This window comes from Mastigoproctus giganteus, chromosome 4, assembly GCF_048544385.1.
Source record: "Mastigoproctus giganteus isolate SK-2022 chromosome 4, ASM4854438v1, whole genome shotgun sequence".
NCBI lineage: Eukaryota > Metazoa > Arthropoda > Arachnida > Uropygi > Thelyphonidae > Mastigoproctus > Mastigoproctus giganteus.
Window position 1 is genome coordinate 186,280,859 of NC_143578.1, and position 17,089 is coordinate 186,297,947.

The 17,089-nt window shown below is 36.4% G+C and overlaps 1 protein-coding gene across 1 annotated transcript in view; it reads left to right on the forward strand.

Annotated features, from left to right (window-relative positions):
• Positions 1 to 17,089, forward strand: part of LOC150087255 (zinc finger SWIM domain-containing protein 5-like) — a 452,587-nt gene that overhangs the window by 325,613 nt on the left and 109,885 nt on the right. The window contains exon 6 of the mRNA XM_090372423.1: positions 12,078 to 12,228. Coding sequence (XP_090228549.1) covers positions 12,078 to 12,228 — 151 coding nt within the window. The remainder of the gene's footprint in view (positions 1 to 12,077; positions 12,229 to 17,089) is intronic.

Here is a 17,089-nt window from a genome sequence, read left to right on the forward strand (position 1 = left end):
TGAAAATTCATGCAGTTACGTTGTGGAGAGAATAGTGTATGTGTCAAATTCTTATTTAGCTTACTTAATATTAATAACTGGACAGTACTTATACATTAATTTAATACCCTTTGATTTAAAATGAATACTACAAAAAAGAGTAAAACGTATCATTTTCATCAGGAGTGGGAACTAGAATACTTTTTTATAATGATAAAAGAAAAATGTTGTTTGATTTGTTCTTCCGTGTCTATACCCCAAAAAGGAAATTTAGAAAGGCACTTCAATGCACTCCATGGTAAATACCAATCGGATTTTCTGCCTAATAGTGATCTCAGAAAAAATAAATTATAAGAACTTAAATCAAGATTATTCGCACAACAAAATTTGTTCATGACACCTAATTTACAATCTAAAGCAGTAACTGTATCATCATTTAAAGTGAGTCATCTTCTTTCAAAAAAATGCAACCCTTTTTTTTTTCTGATGGTCAATTCATCAAAGACACATTTTTAGAAATAACGGATTCTCTTTTTGAAAATTTTAAGAACAAAAATGAAATTAAAAGTGCTCTTCAAGATCTGCAATTATCTCGAAATACTGTGATGTGACACATCAAAAAAATGAGTTAAAATGTGAGCGAACAATTGCGTGCTCATATTCCTAATTGCCTGTCCTTTTCTTTACAATTGGATGAATCTACAGATGTCAGTGATACAGCTCAATTGTTCGTTTTTATTCGTATGGTTTTCAATGATTCTGCCACTAGAGAAGAACTGCTGGGTATGGTTTCGTTAAAATAAAGAACTAGAGGTCTTGATATATTTAACACATTCAAAAATTTTATTGAAAAAATTAAATTACCACTATTTAAGCTCATATCCGTAACAACAGATGGAGCAAAAGTAATGACAGGGCATCTTAACAGATTCATCGCATTGTGCCAAAAGGATGATGAATTCCCAGATTTTTTGAGTTACCACTGTATCATCCACCAACAAGTGTTAGCCAGTAAAAGATTAAATACTAAAAGTGTTATGAACATAGCTTTCAGAATCATGAATTCCATCAGAGAACAATCTCTTCAAAAGACTTTCAAAATGCAAGTTGATGAAAATGAACCAGATTTGATATTACACACAGATGTGAGTAAGTTTCTACAGAGATTTTGCAATTTGCTGAATGAAATAAAAAAAATTGTTGATCAAAAGGGCGATAATTATCAGCAGCTACAAGATACAGAGTGGCTATATGATATGGCTTTTTTGGCAGATTTTACCAGTAAATTAAGTGATCTGAATTTGGAATTACAAGGAAAAATTAAAAATGTGGGTGACATGATTAGTAGTATTTCCGCATATAAATATCAATTTTTGGCAACGGCTAGGATCTCAAAGAAAAATAATTCAATCATTTTGCAAATATGTGTGATCATTTGCAGAAATATTCTGTTTTTGAATGTAATAAGGAGAAATATGTTTCTGAAATTGAGAAAGTTGTGGATGATTTTGAAATCAGATTCAGTGATCTTAAAACAATTGAAGACATTGTTCAATATATTTCTTATCCATTTAATGTCGACTTAGGTACGAAACAAATTGCAGAAAAAAATCACTAAGATTTTTCACGTGGAGAAAAAATATATTACTAGAAAATGAAATTATTACAGTGTGAAACGATATCTTCCTAAAAGCAAGATGATCAGAAAAAGACTTTTGGAAATATATTTGCCAAGAAAAGTACCCAAATGTAAAAAAATGCAGTGAACTTTTAAATTCCTGTTTTGGTTCCACTTATCTATGTGAATCAGCCTTTTCGTATTTGAAACAAACAAAGACAAAGAATCACTACTCTTACGGACTTGCATACAGAAGATTCTTCACGGTTGGCCCTATCACAGTATATCCCTGATTTTGAAAGGAATTTTTTGGCAGATGACATGAAGATACAAACTTCACATAAATTAAAAATTTAAATACGTATGAATTTAAAATAAGAATTCTGAATTGTGTTTAATTTTAAAATTTATAAATAACATTTTTCAATGTCTTGATTAACTTTTTTAACCATGTGCAATGAAATTCTTAAGATGGTAGATTGTGGCATATTTTTAAAAAGTAGATCACATCGTAAATTAACTTGGCTACCCCTGGTGTATAGGTTTGTGTTTAGCATTGGGTTGTGTTAAATCACTGACCACTTGGCAACCAGATATCAGAAAATAACCTAGATATTTGATGGCTAGTTCCTGTTGCTTGCCATGAGGAGGCAGGCCATTTGCACCATTCATTAATACTCTGTACCAACCTGCCTTCTGGGATCCTGGGATTCCAGAAGGCAGATGCTCAAAAAAAATTTAATTAATTAAAATAAAAATAAATAAATAAGTAATAAAATATTAAATGAAAAATCTTTTTATGAGGAAGATGGGTTGATAGGAAGAGAGGGGCTATAGTTGGAATTAGATTAGGGTTGAGACAGAGAAGGCAACTTCTGGAAGGGAATGTAGGATTCGGGCTCAATTGTGGTTTGTTTGTTTGTTTGGTTTGTGTTTTGTTTTTTTTTCGTAATATAAATTTCACATGCTGTGTGTCAGGTTCCCAGACTGGTGCTGTTGCACTCATGTTCGATGAGTTTGAAAATAAACAGAAGCAGTATGTTATAGTCCAAACTTCCTCCAACAGATGGTGGCGCAGAGATTGTCCAGTAGGCTGATAGGTTTTAAGTAACAACTAGTGTCATTAGTAGTGTTAACGTTCTGTGTCAGAATTTTGCAATGGAGCAACAGATAAACATTAAATTTTGCTTTAAAGTAGGAAAAACCGCAACAGAGATGTATGGAATGTAAAAACCATTCGTGGTGATAAAACATTATCATACCAGTGTGACTGAATGGTATTAGTGGTTCAAAGTCAGACATGAGGATGTTTTTTCAATAACCCAAGAAATAGGCATCTATCAACCTCTCAAAACTAAGACAGAGCAAAAGTTACAGAAATTGTGGCAAGAGATCATTGACCCTCAGAATGATGGCTTATGAGTTGAATATGAAGATGATCCATCAAATTCTGCATGAAGATTTAGGGAAAAGGAAGGTCTGTGCAAAATTTGTGCTGCAGAGCCTCACAGATGAGCATAAGCAACAAAGAGTGTTCGTGTGAAGACTTCATCCAGACTTTTCAAGACAATTCTTATTTCTTTGAATGCGTTATCACTGGAAATGAATGTTGGGTGTGTCAGTATGGCCCAGAGACAAAACATCAGAGAATGCTGTGCACTTCAAAATCATCACCAAGGCCGTAAAGGTTCATTGTCTAGGATCAAGATGATGCTGATCATGTTTTTCAATAAACAGTGTGATTCACAAGGAATTCATATACCTGAACAGGAGAGGGGGTCAGTACTGCATTCTGTGGACAGGTGTTTTAAAGACTGTTAAAGTGTATTTTCCACGTGAGGCCACAATTTTGAGAGAAATGCAGCTGGTTCTTGTTGCCTGACAATGGCTCACCCATTCCACACTTGTGGTGAAGGTATTTCTGACGAAACATGGCATTGTACAGATCAACCATCCACCCTGCTCACCCAGTCACATCTCTAAATGTTAAATTTTGTGTTCCAAGTGTGTTTTATCTTGCTTTTTGTTGAGAATTTCTTGTTTTTATTTACAGAAAGAACAGACAGGATTTGGGGCTGGGGGAGATATTCTTGGTTAAGAAGAATATAGACTTTAAGTACATTGACATGGATTACCAGTATAATGGTAATCATTCTGGCATGACATAAACTCTTGGAAAAAAATGAGAGTAGGAGTATGTTATAGGCCAAATGACCAATGAATATAATGAACATCTACACAGACAATGAGTGGGCAAGTAAATGATGCCTTATCTTAGGAGATTTTAACTTTCCTGATATACATTGCAACTTGTGGGAGTGTTCACACAGAAGAACAATCCCACAAGTTCCAGTATACTTAGTAGCAGAACATTTCTGGATTTACTGGATGACTGTTTTCTATACCAGCATGTTAGAGGAGTAATGGGAGAAAATCAATACTCTTAGACGGGACACAAACAGAGTGAAATAATCCTTGAATAGCATAATAAAGAGAAGTTATGTAAAAGCACCTGAAAATCTAGAGTCAAGACTATCACTCAGAGACATGAAGACTAGTACTTCTTATTTCCAGTAACATAAAAAATTTAATTAGACTTTTTGATCGACAAGCTTGTTGGGTTTAAAAATAAAATTGTTGGAGAATATTGTCATATTAAACATAAAATGATTGAGATTTTTTAAAAAATAAGGACAGAAATATACTTGTGAATCTTTCCTTCTCTGTGTTTGATAAATATTTTTACAGGTTTTATTTTATTTTATTTGATAAATAAAAATCCAGTTTTTTGACACATTTTAGATGTTTTATACATGCACACATGCATTAGGAAATAAAATTATATATTGAATGTCAGTGTATATAAAAGAACTTTTCCACTTTGCAACTTTTTAATCACCAAATTTACAAATTAATCTATTTTACATGAAAATGAAAATTGAATAAATAAAGATTCAAGTAATAATTAAAAACCAAATAGAAAAATTATGCATATGAAAGAATTGTTCATTTTTAATTACAGTATTTTTTTTTATTTATTTATTTTTTTTTTTGTGAAAACCCCAAACACAAGAGGTATTATAACTTATAGTACTTAGTACCGTGCTTGGATTGAAGGTTGAGAACACAAAAGAAGTTATTTGTTGACATTAGAATTGAACTTCTGTAGACTGTAATTTTCAGGAAATACATATGAAGGAAGGTTGTGCCAGAAAACGGCAGTTGAATGAATAAATGAGGAAGATGAAAAGTTGGACAGTAAACGGATGTTGGCTGGTGGGGACACGTGTTCGGAATGTTTTGAAAGAGAGAGCGGGAAATTATAGAAGCCAATTCAGAAGAGCAGTGCCCATGGAAGTATCTGTAGAAACAGTACATCTGTTAGACAGAGAGAGTGGAGAGACTCTTTTAGAGAGGAGTCATTAATTAACCTAACTGTCCTCTTCTGAATGGAATCTAGAAACCTTAGAGGAATTTTTGGGGGTACCGCCCCAGATGTGGGAACAATATTCCATGGTAGGGTGGATTTGCGATTTGTACAGAGTGAACAGCTGTTTGGAAGAAAAGGGCGAAAGAGAAAACCAAGTTTTTTAGATGCAGAGGAAGCAATATTTGTAATGTGTTTGTGCCAAGAGAGATTAGAAGTCAGGGTAATCCCCAAAAGAGATATATCATTTTGCCTAGAAATCAGAGTGTCACCAAAGATAAGCATAGGAGCAGAAGAATCCTTTTTGAGAAATATAAGACAAGACTGAGTTTTAGAAGGATTGAAATCAACTAAGTTGTCTTTGCCCCACTGGAGAATGGCATTTAAGGAATTGGTAGCGGATATTCGAGAAGTCGAAGCTGATTGAGCAGGGAAAGGTTTCTCAAAATGGAAAGTGGAATGCAAGGTGCTGTCATTGGCAAAACTATGGATAGGATTTCAAGTCAATGGAAGAAAGTCATTAATATACAAGTGGAAAAGAGTTGGGGAAAGAACCGAACCTTGGGGGACACCAGCATTAGTGGAGAAGTTAGAAGACAGAGAACCATCTACCATCACACTCAGTGAGCGATCAGAGAGAAAACTGGATAACCAATTACAAAAAACAGTTGGCAAACCATAAGATGGAAACTTGTTTAGAACACCTTTATGCCAAACACGAACAAAAGCTTTTGAGATGTCAAGAGCAACTGCTTGTGTTTCACGAACTTTTCCATTGAATTTGTCAAGATTCGTCAAAATTCTTCTGACATCCTTTTGATGGAAGACCACAGGAGGCATTGAATGGAGCATGTTGGGAATGGTGGGAGGTGTTTTACCAAGATCATTAATACATGAGTTGGAAGAAAAATGGGATGCTAGCAGGTCAGCTTTATCCTTGGCTGAAGTGACAACAGAACCATCTGGTTTTGACAGAGGTGGGAGCAGAGATGGGCAAAACTTGCGGCCAATAGCTTTGGCAAGAGACCAGAATGCTCAGCTACCATTAAGGAAAGAAGCAAGTTTTCAAAATCTAGTTTGGACTGATTAATAACTGCTTTACAGTTGTTGCGAGCTTTCGTGTAGTCAGAAAATGAAACTGAAGAATTGGAAACAAACCAGTTACGACATGCAACGTTCTTCTCTTGAATAGCCTTAGCACATTTATTGGAAAACCAAGGTTTAGATAAAGGGTGAGATTTTAAAGTGGAGTGTGGAATAAAGGATTCCATTCCTACAAGAATAATTTCACTGACACGATCTGAGCAAATGTTGACATCAGAAGTTTTGAAACAGTAATCCGACCAAGGAAAAGAAGAAAAGAAATCTTGCAGGTCATCCCATTTTGCATTCTTGTAATGGCAAACAATACGAGGTTGGGAATAGCCATGAGATAAAGGCTCCATTGGAGAAGAGACAATCACCAAGTTGTGATCTGAAGTGCCTAAAGGACCTCTCACTTCGACCGTGTACTTAGAAGGGTTATTTGTGAGAAAAAGATCAAGCATGTTGGCTGTATGGTTAGGATTGTCCGGGATTCTTGTAGGTAAATGAACAGTCTGTGCAAGGTCATTAGTAATTGCAAAAGCCTCAGCATCTTGACTAGCTGGGTCGGTGTGACTAGAAAATGGAAGCCAGCTGTAGTTGTGAACATTAAAATCACCAAGGAAAATTACCTCACTGTTAGGAAAGTTGGACTGGAGAAAGTCAAGTTGCAAAGAGAGGAAGTCAAAGAGCTCCAAGCGATTAGTGTAGTTGGGAGAACAGTAGAGACAACAGATGAAATTGACACAATGAGGTAGAGAGATTTTAAGCCAGAGAAGATCGAAAAGAGGAGATTCCAAATTACCAAATCTCTGATAGAGAATGTTGGAATGGACATATGCACAGGTACAACCTTTGAGGTGAAAGGAATCATACAGTGAATAAGTTGGGCAACTGAGATGAGCAGTAGTTGAATCAACTAATAACTGAGATTCTGTCAGTAAAAGTACATGGGATTTGGCAGACTGCAAGTGGAAATGGACATCGTTGAGATTAGAATTGAGACCATGTATATTCGTGAAATGAACTAGGAAGTGTTTGGGAGGTTTAGATATTTTTGCAGATAAGCTTTCTCTATTAGTTTGACAATTCATGGTGTATTCAATAGTAAGAAAAAGTGGGGGGAGGGACATGCTGTATGAAGTAATGAAATTTTTTGGATATGGCGTACACATGGTAAGAATATACCCAGCTCCTTGACATAACGTAGCCTTGAAAATGCTCCCCACCTACACACTACTCGGACTCCCTCCAGTCACTATCTGGCAGAGTAGATGTAGCAAGATTGTACACTAGCTGATCCGGAAGCCTCCTAGAGAGTTACCAATACACTAGTATTGGTAACTAGTGGCTGGCCTGCGAACACTGTTTTAGAGCTGTACCCTCGAAATGTAAAGAAGATTGGATCTAGCTATGATGTCCGCATAACCTCAAAAGTCATCAGTCATACTGCATGATGGAAGAGATCGGGAAGGGTTGACCAGAACTGAGCTCTACTCGAGGTACAGCAGACTCTCGATTTACCGGGATCAGATTAACTGGGACATTTCAAGATTCCAAATTTAAAAAAAAAAATCGACCAGAAATCATAAAATTCAAATAATAACTAGAATAGGTGTAAAGAGATGTTTTGCTGGAAAGTCGTAAACAATGGACAAGAAGCAGCGTTATAAGTCGGCATTGGGAGATTTGTGAGCGTATTATCTTGCAAAACCCCTCTGCCTTCACACCTGCCCCTGAAAAAAAAAAAAAAAAAAAAGAGAGAGAGAGAGAGAGCAAATGTTTAGTTTGTTTTAGTGCGTTGCTTCGATTGTTGTGTTTTGTCACACTGCAAAGGGGCAACTTTTGTTTTGTTATTTATGTCAGGAATGTCGGAATTTTTTTATTATAGGTTTTTTGTTTTTTTTTTTTTTTCCCCGTTTAGAAATCGCGAAAATAATGGGCAAACGCAAGAGTTGTGTTTTCAATTAAACAAAAACTTGAACTTAGACTATGTATATAAAGTGCTTAGCATCATAATACACAGTTCTGAATAAACAGAAAATTTTTAAGGTGGCATCGTTTTAGGTTATATCTCATATTGTGAATGCCTTCACAACGAGTTGCCATGATATTGCACTACTTCGAATAAGTAACGCTTCACCTAAGGAGAAGACTAGTGTTACTTATTCTCAGATAGGTACCACCACCCAGACAGCACTGTTTCAGGGCTATTTGGCCCTTCGTCAGTGAGTGGGTAGGTACCCAAGTGATGCAATGATGGCAAAAACAGTTATGAAGTATAACTCCACAATATGAGAGATGCCTGATGGTGTATGATGTATTTAGACTAAGGCGCATTTAGGGCTAGAGCCTCAAGCTGCGAACAAATTTAGACTATGTATATAAAGTGCTTAGCATCATGATACACAGCCATTTCTGAATAAACAGAAAATTTTTAAGGTGGCATCGTTTTAGGTTATATCTCATATTGTGAATGCCTTCACAACGAGTTGCCATGATATTGCACTACTTCGAATAAGTAACGCTTCACCTAAGGAGAAGACTAGTGAAGACTAGGAGAAGACTAAGGAGAAGATAAGTAGTGCAATATCATGGCAACTCGTTGTGAAGGCATTCACAATATGAGATATAACCTAAAACGATGCCACCTTAAAAATTTTCTGTTTATTCAGAAATGGCTGTGTATTATGATGCTAAGCACTTTATATACATAGTCTAAATTTGTTCGCAGCTTGAGGCTCTAGCCCTAAATGCGCCTTAGATACACCATCAGGCATCTCTCATATTGTGGAGTTATACTTCATAACTGTTTTTGCCATCATTGCATCACTTGGGTACCTACCCACTCACTGACGAAGGGCCAAATAGCCCTGAAACAGTGCTGTCTGGGTGGTGGTACCTATCTGAGAATAAGTAACACTAGTCTTCTCCTTAGGTGAAGCGTTACTTATTCGAAGTAGTGCAATATCATGGCAACTCGTTGTGAAGGCATTCACAATATGAGATATAACCTAAAACGATGCCACCTTAAAAATTTTCTGTTTATTCAGAAATGGCTGTGTATTACGATACTAAGCACTTTATATACATAGTCTAAATTTGTTCGCAGCTTGAGGCTCTAGCCCTAAATGCGCCTTAAACTTGAACTTATTAAAATGTTGGAAAACGGTACATCTGTTAAATCTCCAATGAAACATAATGTTGGTGACCAAACCATACGCAAAATTGTAAAAAAATAAAGGGAAGCTATTTGATTTAAAATCAACATCGAAAAAAATAAATGTGTGTCCAATACACACTACTCGCGTATTGGACATGCAAATAGTGCATGTGTGGTAAGTTTTTTCATTTTTTACATAGGTTGCTGAACATTTTTCGATACAGTAAGTCTCCGACTTACGTAGCTTAGAACTTATGTTACGTTATTTATATTTTTTTATACGACTGAAGATTTCAGTGAAGGGGACACACATTTCACCATAATAACATTAAAACCCACAGAATTCCAGCTGTCAGTATCATCGCAAATGCAAGACGATTGATTTTACTACACGTTTATAATGAATTGCACTAACAGAAAAGCCCGGTAACCCAGAAAGTGCAAATTGTTTTTTTTTTATGGCAGTGACCTCCAGAAATGTGCTTTAGTAAAATGTGAGCTCGTGTGGGGTGACAATAGTGAGTTTTTGCCTTAACCCTGTGCAGTTCTTTTCAGAAAATTTAATTTTGACTGTTATCATGGTGCCGTCTAAGAGAACAAGTGACAGCGGTACTAGTAAATCTATCAAGTAAAGGAAAGCAATCGATTTGGATCAGAAAATTAAAATAATAAGGATGTATGAAAATGGCCAAGCATTAACAATTATCGTGCGGAATTCAGATTTGTCAGTGGCAACGGTGAGCACAACAAAGGAGAAAAACAGAATACGAGAAGCGGTTGGCACCAATGAAGTTCAACTGTAATAACCAAGGCTAAGAAATACAAATTGTTTTTTACAGTACAAAAACTATATAATATCAGTGTAAAAACACCGTAGACAAAAGATAGTACAGAATCATGTGTTTTTTCTTCCTTTTATGTTTTCTTTTCTTATGTGCCACTCTGACTACTTCACTGCTGTCCCCAGTTAAAATTTTTAATTGAACTGATTAAAAATATATAACTATTTTTCTTTTGATGATATTGTGGTTTTTAAAATTTTGTCATATCAGGGATATAGTAGCAATATTTTATTTGGCATTCCCAAGTTACGTAAAACTCGACTACATAAGAATTCTTGGAAAGTATCTCTTATGTATGTCGAGAGTTGTTGTATTTTTGGATTAACCAGGAAATCGATTATCCGGGGAATTTTTTTTACCACCTATCCCAGAAAATCGAGAGTCTACTGTATATGATTCCTGATTTAGATTGTTTTTGGTAAGACAAGATAGCACAACCAGTGTGGGTTAGGAGGTACATTTTCCCAGGAAAATAATTCCTTTGAATTATTTGTGCTCTGTTCCTTTCAAGTTTTTCTGCTCATATGATTCCCAACAGATATAAAGCTAATTTATTATTCCAGTAATAGAAATATCCGAAACCTTCATGAGGAGTCCCTGGCAGGATGAGATCTGGTGCAGCATGTTTGGCTACGTTCCAGAATGTAGTGCATGCACAAAAAATTTGGTGCACACACACAGCACTTCCAAAACCAGTGCATGACCGCACAGACATGGCATTGGCATTATTTTTTTTATTTTCTATTTTATATATTGTGACTATATTTGTGATATCCATATGTACGAAATACAGTGGATTCCGGTTATTTGGGCCACCGATTAATCGGGGCAGCCATTTATTTGGGGAAAGTCTTAAAAAACAGAACCCAATCAAGAAAATAGCCAGGGTTTACTTTGCTTAATTGGGACAACATGCCGTTTAATCAGGGCAGGAGACCACAGCACTGGAGATTACTCTACGATTGTCTCCAACTGAACCACATGGTTCATTCGGATTTCTGGAGGTCACAACCATAAAAACAATTAGCAGTCACCTGTTATTGGGCTTTTCTGTTGGTGCAATCTATCATAAACAGATAGTAAACTTAATCTTATTGAATTTGCGATAATACCGACAGCTGGAATTCTGTGGGTTATTATGGTGAAATGTGTTTACACTTCCATGAAATCTTCAATCATATAAAAAAATTAATTTTCAAGAATCTTCTCTTCATTCCTATTTTTGAAGCTTCGTAACTTGTTTCATTCTCACTTGCGCGTATCATGTTACTTGCAATTTGTGTGTGCCGTGTTCTTTGTTATTGATTGCCTATCTTTTTACTGTTTTAAATTTTAAACCCCACCCACAAATGTCAGTGAACAGAAATATCAACTCATTAGTATGGATGTATTACAGTACATATTAATTATTCCGATTATCATTTAATTTTTTAATCGGTAAGGTAATAAAGGGTAAATCTGTGCTCAGTATATCTTTACTTTTATAGCCTGTGGATAATATTCCTCCTATTTTTGCTAATTAGAATCGCTGTTTAAAAGAATAAAATTTAGTTCACAAACGTGATCACATAGACCGACGCTTACTACATCGTATAGTGAATGGTACTTTACTATGGTGAGTCCATTGTAACATGATTTGATTGTACAGTGAACCAATTGTAAAGCGGGAATCCATTGTATTTTTAACTATTTACGTGAAACTTCGGATAATTGGGGCAGTTGCTTAATCGGGCCAATGTGTCCCAAATAACCAGAATCGACTGTGTATATAGATAGCACTTATGTGTATATATCACCAACTGACGTGCAAAGAAACAGAGTCTATTTGGATGCTGTTGCTTTGCACGAGTCTGTATAGATACGTATTGGTTTTATATTTTCCCTACGGTATTCACACATACTTCTTTTTATTTCAGTTTTGTGTAACATCTATTGTGTGTTTATTTAACCTTTATTTATTTATAGGTTAAAGAAATGTTGAGAGCCAGGGATTCCAATGGAGCACGGATGTTGCGGCTAATTACTGAGCAGTTCCTAGGCGACCCCCGTCTTGTTATATGGCATTCTCAGGGTACGCCTATGACCGACAAATGTAGGCAACTTTGGGACCAACTGGGTAAGTGCAAGAAGAACAGAAAATAGCATTTTGTATTCTGAAATAAATATATATAAAGGGTAAATTTGTGCTTAATATATCTTTACTTTTATAGCTTGTGGATAATATTCTGCCTATTTTCGCTAAGTAATGTGTAAATATCTAAGTAGTAGTACTACTTAGATATGTACATATTACTTTTTTTATTATTATTATTTATAATGAGAGAGAGAGAGAGAGAGAGAGAGAGAGAGAGAGAGAGAGAAAGTTTCTCGCTTCTCTGGACTACTCTTCATTGTGTATGGTTTAGTTTTCTATACGAATATTTTATTTATTTTATTTTATTTATTTATTTTGTTGCTTCTTTTTCTCCATATGAAAAGTAAGCGTTGCAGTTTTTCAGTCTAACGGTGTTAAAATACACTGTCCTCTACAAAATTAGATATTCTGGTATGGCAACACTTCTGTTGAATCCAAATGGAATGTCTGTTACTTAAGGAGGTGTCATCATTTGATGCTTCGCCGCAAGAAAAGTAGATGATATCAGCTGCTTAAAAAGGGAATATTTGCTGATGGTTATGAATACTGGAGCAAAATGTGACAATGGTCTATAATGAGGGACTGTTCATGGGGAAACCCTGCACTAATAAGCATAAGCAAAGCATAAGTCAAAAGAACATTGCCATGTTAGGGATCAAATTATTTCTTTCCTATAACTTAAGATAAAATTGAAAGCTACATTACTTTAGATTTAACACAGGCAGCTCCTGCACTACACTTAACTATTGATATCAGTCATTACCATATACTGCGAGTTGAGGATGGTGGATTTCCACAGCCCACAATCAAAAGACTTGGTAGCCTACAGGTGATCTACCAAGTCTTTTGATTAGTGGGGGATAAAAAAAAAATAATAATAATAATAATAAAAATTTCATAAATTTTCAAGAAAGTTGCAGGCAGCTCTGCAGCACATTTTTAATCCCATCATGTCTGAGTGGAGCAGCATACCCATTTTCAGATATAAAATGGTCGTTTGCACTGGAAGCATGTACCATGGTCCAGCAAACATTTTAGTGTCACAGTTCCAGTTCTCTATATTGTTTTAAACCAGGTTCTTCCTTCCCAGTAGATGTACTGATGGTGTGTAGGGTTTAAAGTTGGCATAGCCACTGTGCACAGGGAAAAGAGTGTACAAAGATGGTTTGAAAAATTCTCAACATATTCTCAGTTGGCTTGTATTAGTAATACCATGTGTGGCCTCCTTTTTCCTGTAATACACCTCCATACACTTCTTGGCATAGCTGTGTTGTAGGGTGTCCTGTGGTAATGCTACCCATTCATTGCACAGTGCATCTGGTAATGCCTGCACATTGTAAGGTGGATGGCCATAGTATCGAATGTCCTTTTTCCAGTAGGTCCCAAACATGTCTGTTACAAGATCATAAAACTGATTTAATCGACAGTCGTGCCATAGTGGTAATGGCAGCAGAATTCAACAAGTATTTTGCAGCAATCTTTACTATTGAAACCATACTGGTGTCATGGAAGTATAGTATGGTTAAATTCAACCGCATAAATAAGTGACTTAACAATATAAAAAAAGCACCTATCTGAAAAGCTGCTGTGGCTCAGAGAGTATCAAGCCTCATGGTGGATGGTGTACATGCAGTTATACTGGTAAGTGCAGCTGGTCAGCACATTTAATCATTATTAATATTAATGAGATTGCCATTAGATTCATGGATTATTTCCCAGGACTGGAGAAATTGCAATATGTTCCCAATTCTATATGGAGGAGTAAAGAAGTGACAAACAATGATAGACCAGTGAGTCTGTGTTAGTAAGATTATAGAATTTTGGGTTAAAGATGCAATACTGGACCATCCATACAAATCTGATAAATTCCAATAACGAAGTTAAAAAGGAATCTAGCCGACCTTTGAATTTCCTCAAACTATCAGCCTCAACCACCCATGGAAGCAACTTATTCCAGTAATTAACAACTCACTGGCTAAAAGAAAACTTCCTACAATCCAGTTTAAATCTCTTTTCCCATAATTTGAATTTATGGCCCCCAGTTCTGGAATCATTTGTGGTGGCATTTGAAAAGTTTGCTTGAGAATGCAGGGTTTATTTTAAGGAATGTTTTGCTTTTCAACATAGTACAGTGTTCACCCCAGAAAATTTTGCCAGCTAGGTGGCATTAAGAAGTAGCCAGGTGGGGAATTGTAATACTTCGCAATATTATTAAATTTTCCGTTATTTATAAATGCGACTTAAGTGATCCAGAGCAAAAATTAATTGCAAAATTTAACATTATATGCTCCTATTGCATTGACCTCAATTGCATAGTATGTTCAAATTAATGTTGATCGAGATCAGTGAGTAGTACCATACAGTACCGTGAGAATGACTTAACTTTTAGCTGGGAGATCAGTTAAATTCACCAGGCAGTGCACCCATTCAATAGCTCGTGGGGAGAACACTGTAGTACCCTTTCGAGTCACACTTTTGCCACTAATACTGCAGTGCGTTGATTCCAGTTGTGAAGAAAATTTTCTTTTGGGCCTCCAGGAATTCATCTGCTGCGGCAGTGACATCACTGTTGGTTGGAAAATGGATGCCAGCCAGGTATTTTCTCAAATCAGAGAAAATACCTGGCTTTTGGAGCTAGATATGTGAATATGAGGGATGGTCCAAAATTTCAAAGCTGCACTCATGCAGTGCAGCCATGGCAATGACAGACTTGTGAGCAGGCATATTGTCCTGATGGAATAAGATTCCTTTGCTGGGTTTTCCGCAGCGTTTGTCTGTTTTCACGCAAGAACCTCACCAGGTCTGCATAATATGCCCCTGTGGCAGTATGGCCTTTCTGAAGGTAATCCTTTAGACATTCCATCAGTATCTCAAAAACCTGATTCCATCACCATGCCAACAGAAAGAATTGACTTGGGGCTTTCTTGGTGGGGGGCAGAGCAGTATTTCCACTCTTTGGACTTATCCTTTGTCTGTGGCTGAAAATGATGGATCCTCGTCTCATTCATGATCATAAACCTTGCAAAGAAATTTGCTGGATTTCTTGAAAATGATGCAGATGTCCACTTGACAATTCTTGTGCATTTCTGATCTGCTGTCAACAGCTTTGGTTGGGACCCATTGTGCTGACATATCAGCATAATCCCAAATTATGTGCTACACACCTTCAGATGATATGCCTGAGATGCTAGCAATGTATCAAACTGTCACTCTTCAATCAATCATCACCAGATCATGCACAGTCAACAATTCCTGGTGTGATGGATGTTGCAGGTCTTCCACAGCATGGGTCATGTTCCAGGCTCATCCTTCGTCATTCTGTCGCCTACTTAAACATTGAATAGGAAGTGGCATCCTCCCCCAACGTTGTAACCATATCCTCATGAATTGCCTTTGGCATTAGTCCCTTTTTTCCCAAATATTAGATGATTGCATGGTGAGTGATTTTGTCCCTCTTTCCTCATTCACACAACTTTGACTTCAGAACCTGTAATTAAAAAAAGATGTTATTGAAACTGCATGGAACTTGGTGGATTACTATTTGAAGTGCTGTACATTAAGTAGAAATTTTTAACCCCATACCACTACCCTTTCACACTGAGGCCACAAACTTTTCAAATGTTCCTTGTATAATAGTGAAAACTTTGTCAGTCAGATCCCCACAAAGTTGCATAATTACCATGCTCTGTATCCTACATATTCACTTCTTTTTTCATGTGGATACCCTTTTGCTGATTTCACCTGGCACATTTCCCATCTTTACACCCTTTTGAGAAGTTCAGTGTCTCTTTTTAGGTGGGTACCATGTATGGGACTCACCTAAAAACAGATGTACAAGATGCAATATTCCAAGTGCAATCTTAAAATATTTGATAAATCATTGAGAGGACATCATGTGCCCTATCACCTGTCTGCACTGTACAGAGAACTTTGTATCCACTTATATTGTAGCTCCCATTTTTTTTATATATATATCTACTTTTTTTTAAAATTCAACCTACCAAGTATATAAAGTATTTTGGGTTTGCTTTTACCCAAGTGTAAAATCTTGAAATTTGCTGCATTAAAACGTAGTTGCCACTTCTCTGGCCATCCCCGAAGCCTAAGTCATCTTGAAGTATTGCTTAGTGCTGATCATTAACTACCCATTCGATCTTGACATCATTTGCAAATTCTGACGTCATACTCTGTATCTCTTCATCAGTGTCATTTAAGAATCATAGCCAGGTGTTTCTGTTTAGTCTTGAGGTGAGAAGTTGGCTCTGGATAGGGCTAGATTTCTAATGAGGTCATTCAACTCATCTTGGGTAAACAGCTCTGGCTCCATTATCTCTTCATTAGGTGTATACTCCAGATTGACTGAAGTTCTCAAGTCTTCACCAATCACTCCTTACCACACTCTATTTAGGCTTCTGAGTAATAGTCTACATACTGACTTACCAGAATTGGCATAGAATCATTGTGAGGAATTGATTTCATCGACAGGGATGAGATACCCTTAAACAGAACAGGTGTAAGAATATTTGCTGATGCTATTGAGGTGTTAGGGTGTTTGGAAACTTTTAGCTTGAGGGAGAATAATAGATAATCAGTACAAATAGATGAATAGCAACCACAGACAGAAATGAAACTAATTCTCAATTAGACCCGTTGGAACATGCAGCAGCTGGCAAAGCAAGGCATTGGGAATTACAGGACCTGCTGGAAGTCCTTATGGGATAAGCAAATATATGAAACTGCATTGGTGTTACTAAGAGCAGAAATCAGTGCATTTCTACTTGTGGGTTCACTAATGCTAGGAGTATACTGTTATGACTGTAGCCATAATAAAACATATCTAACC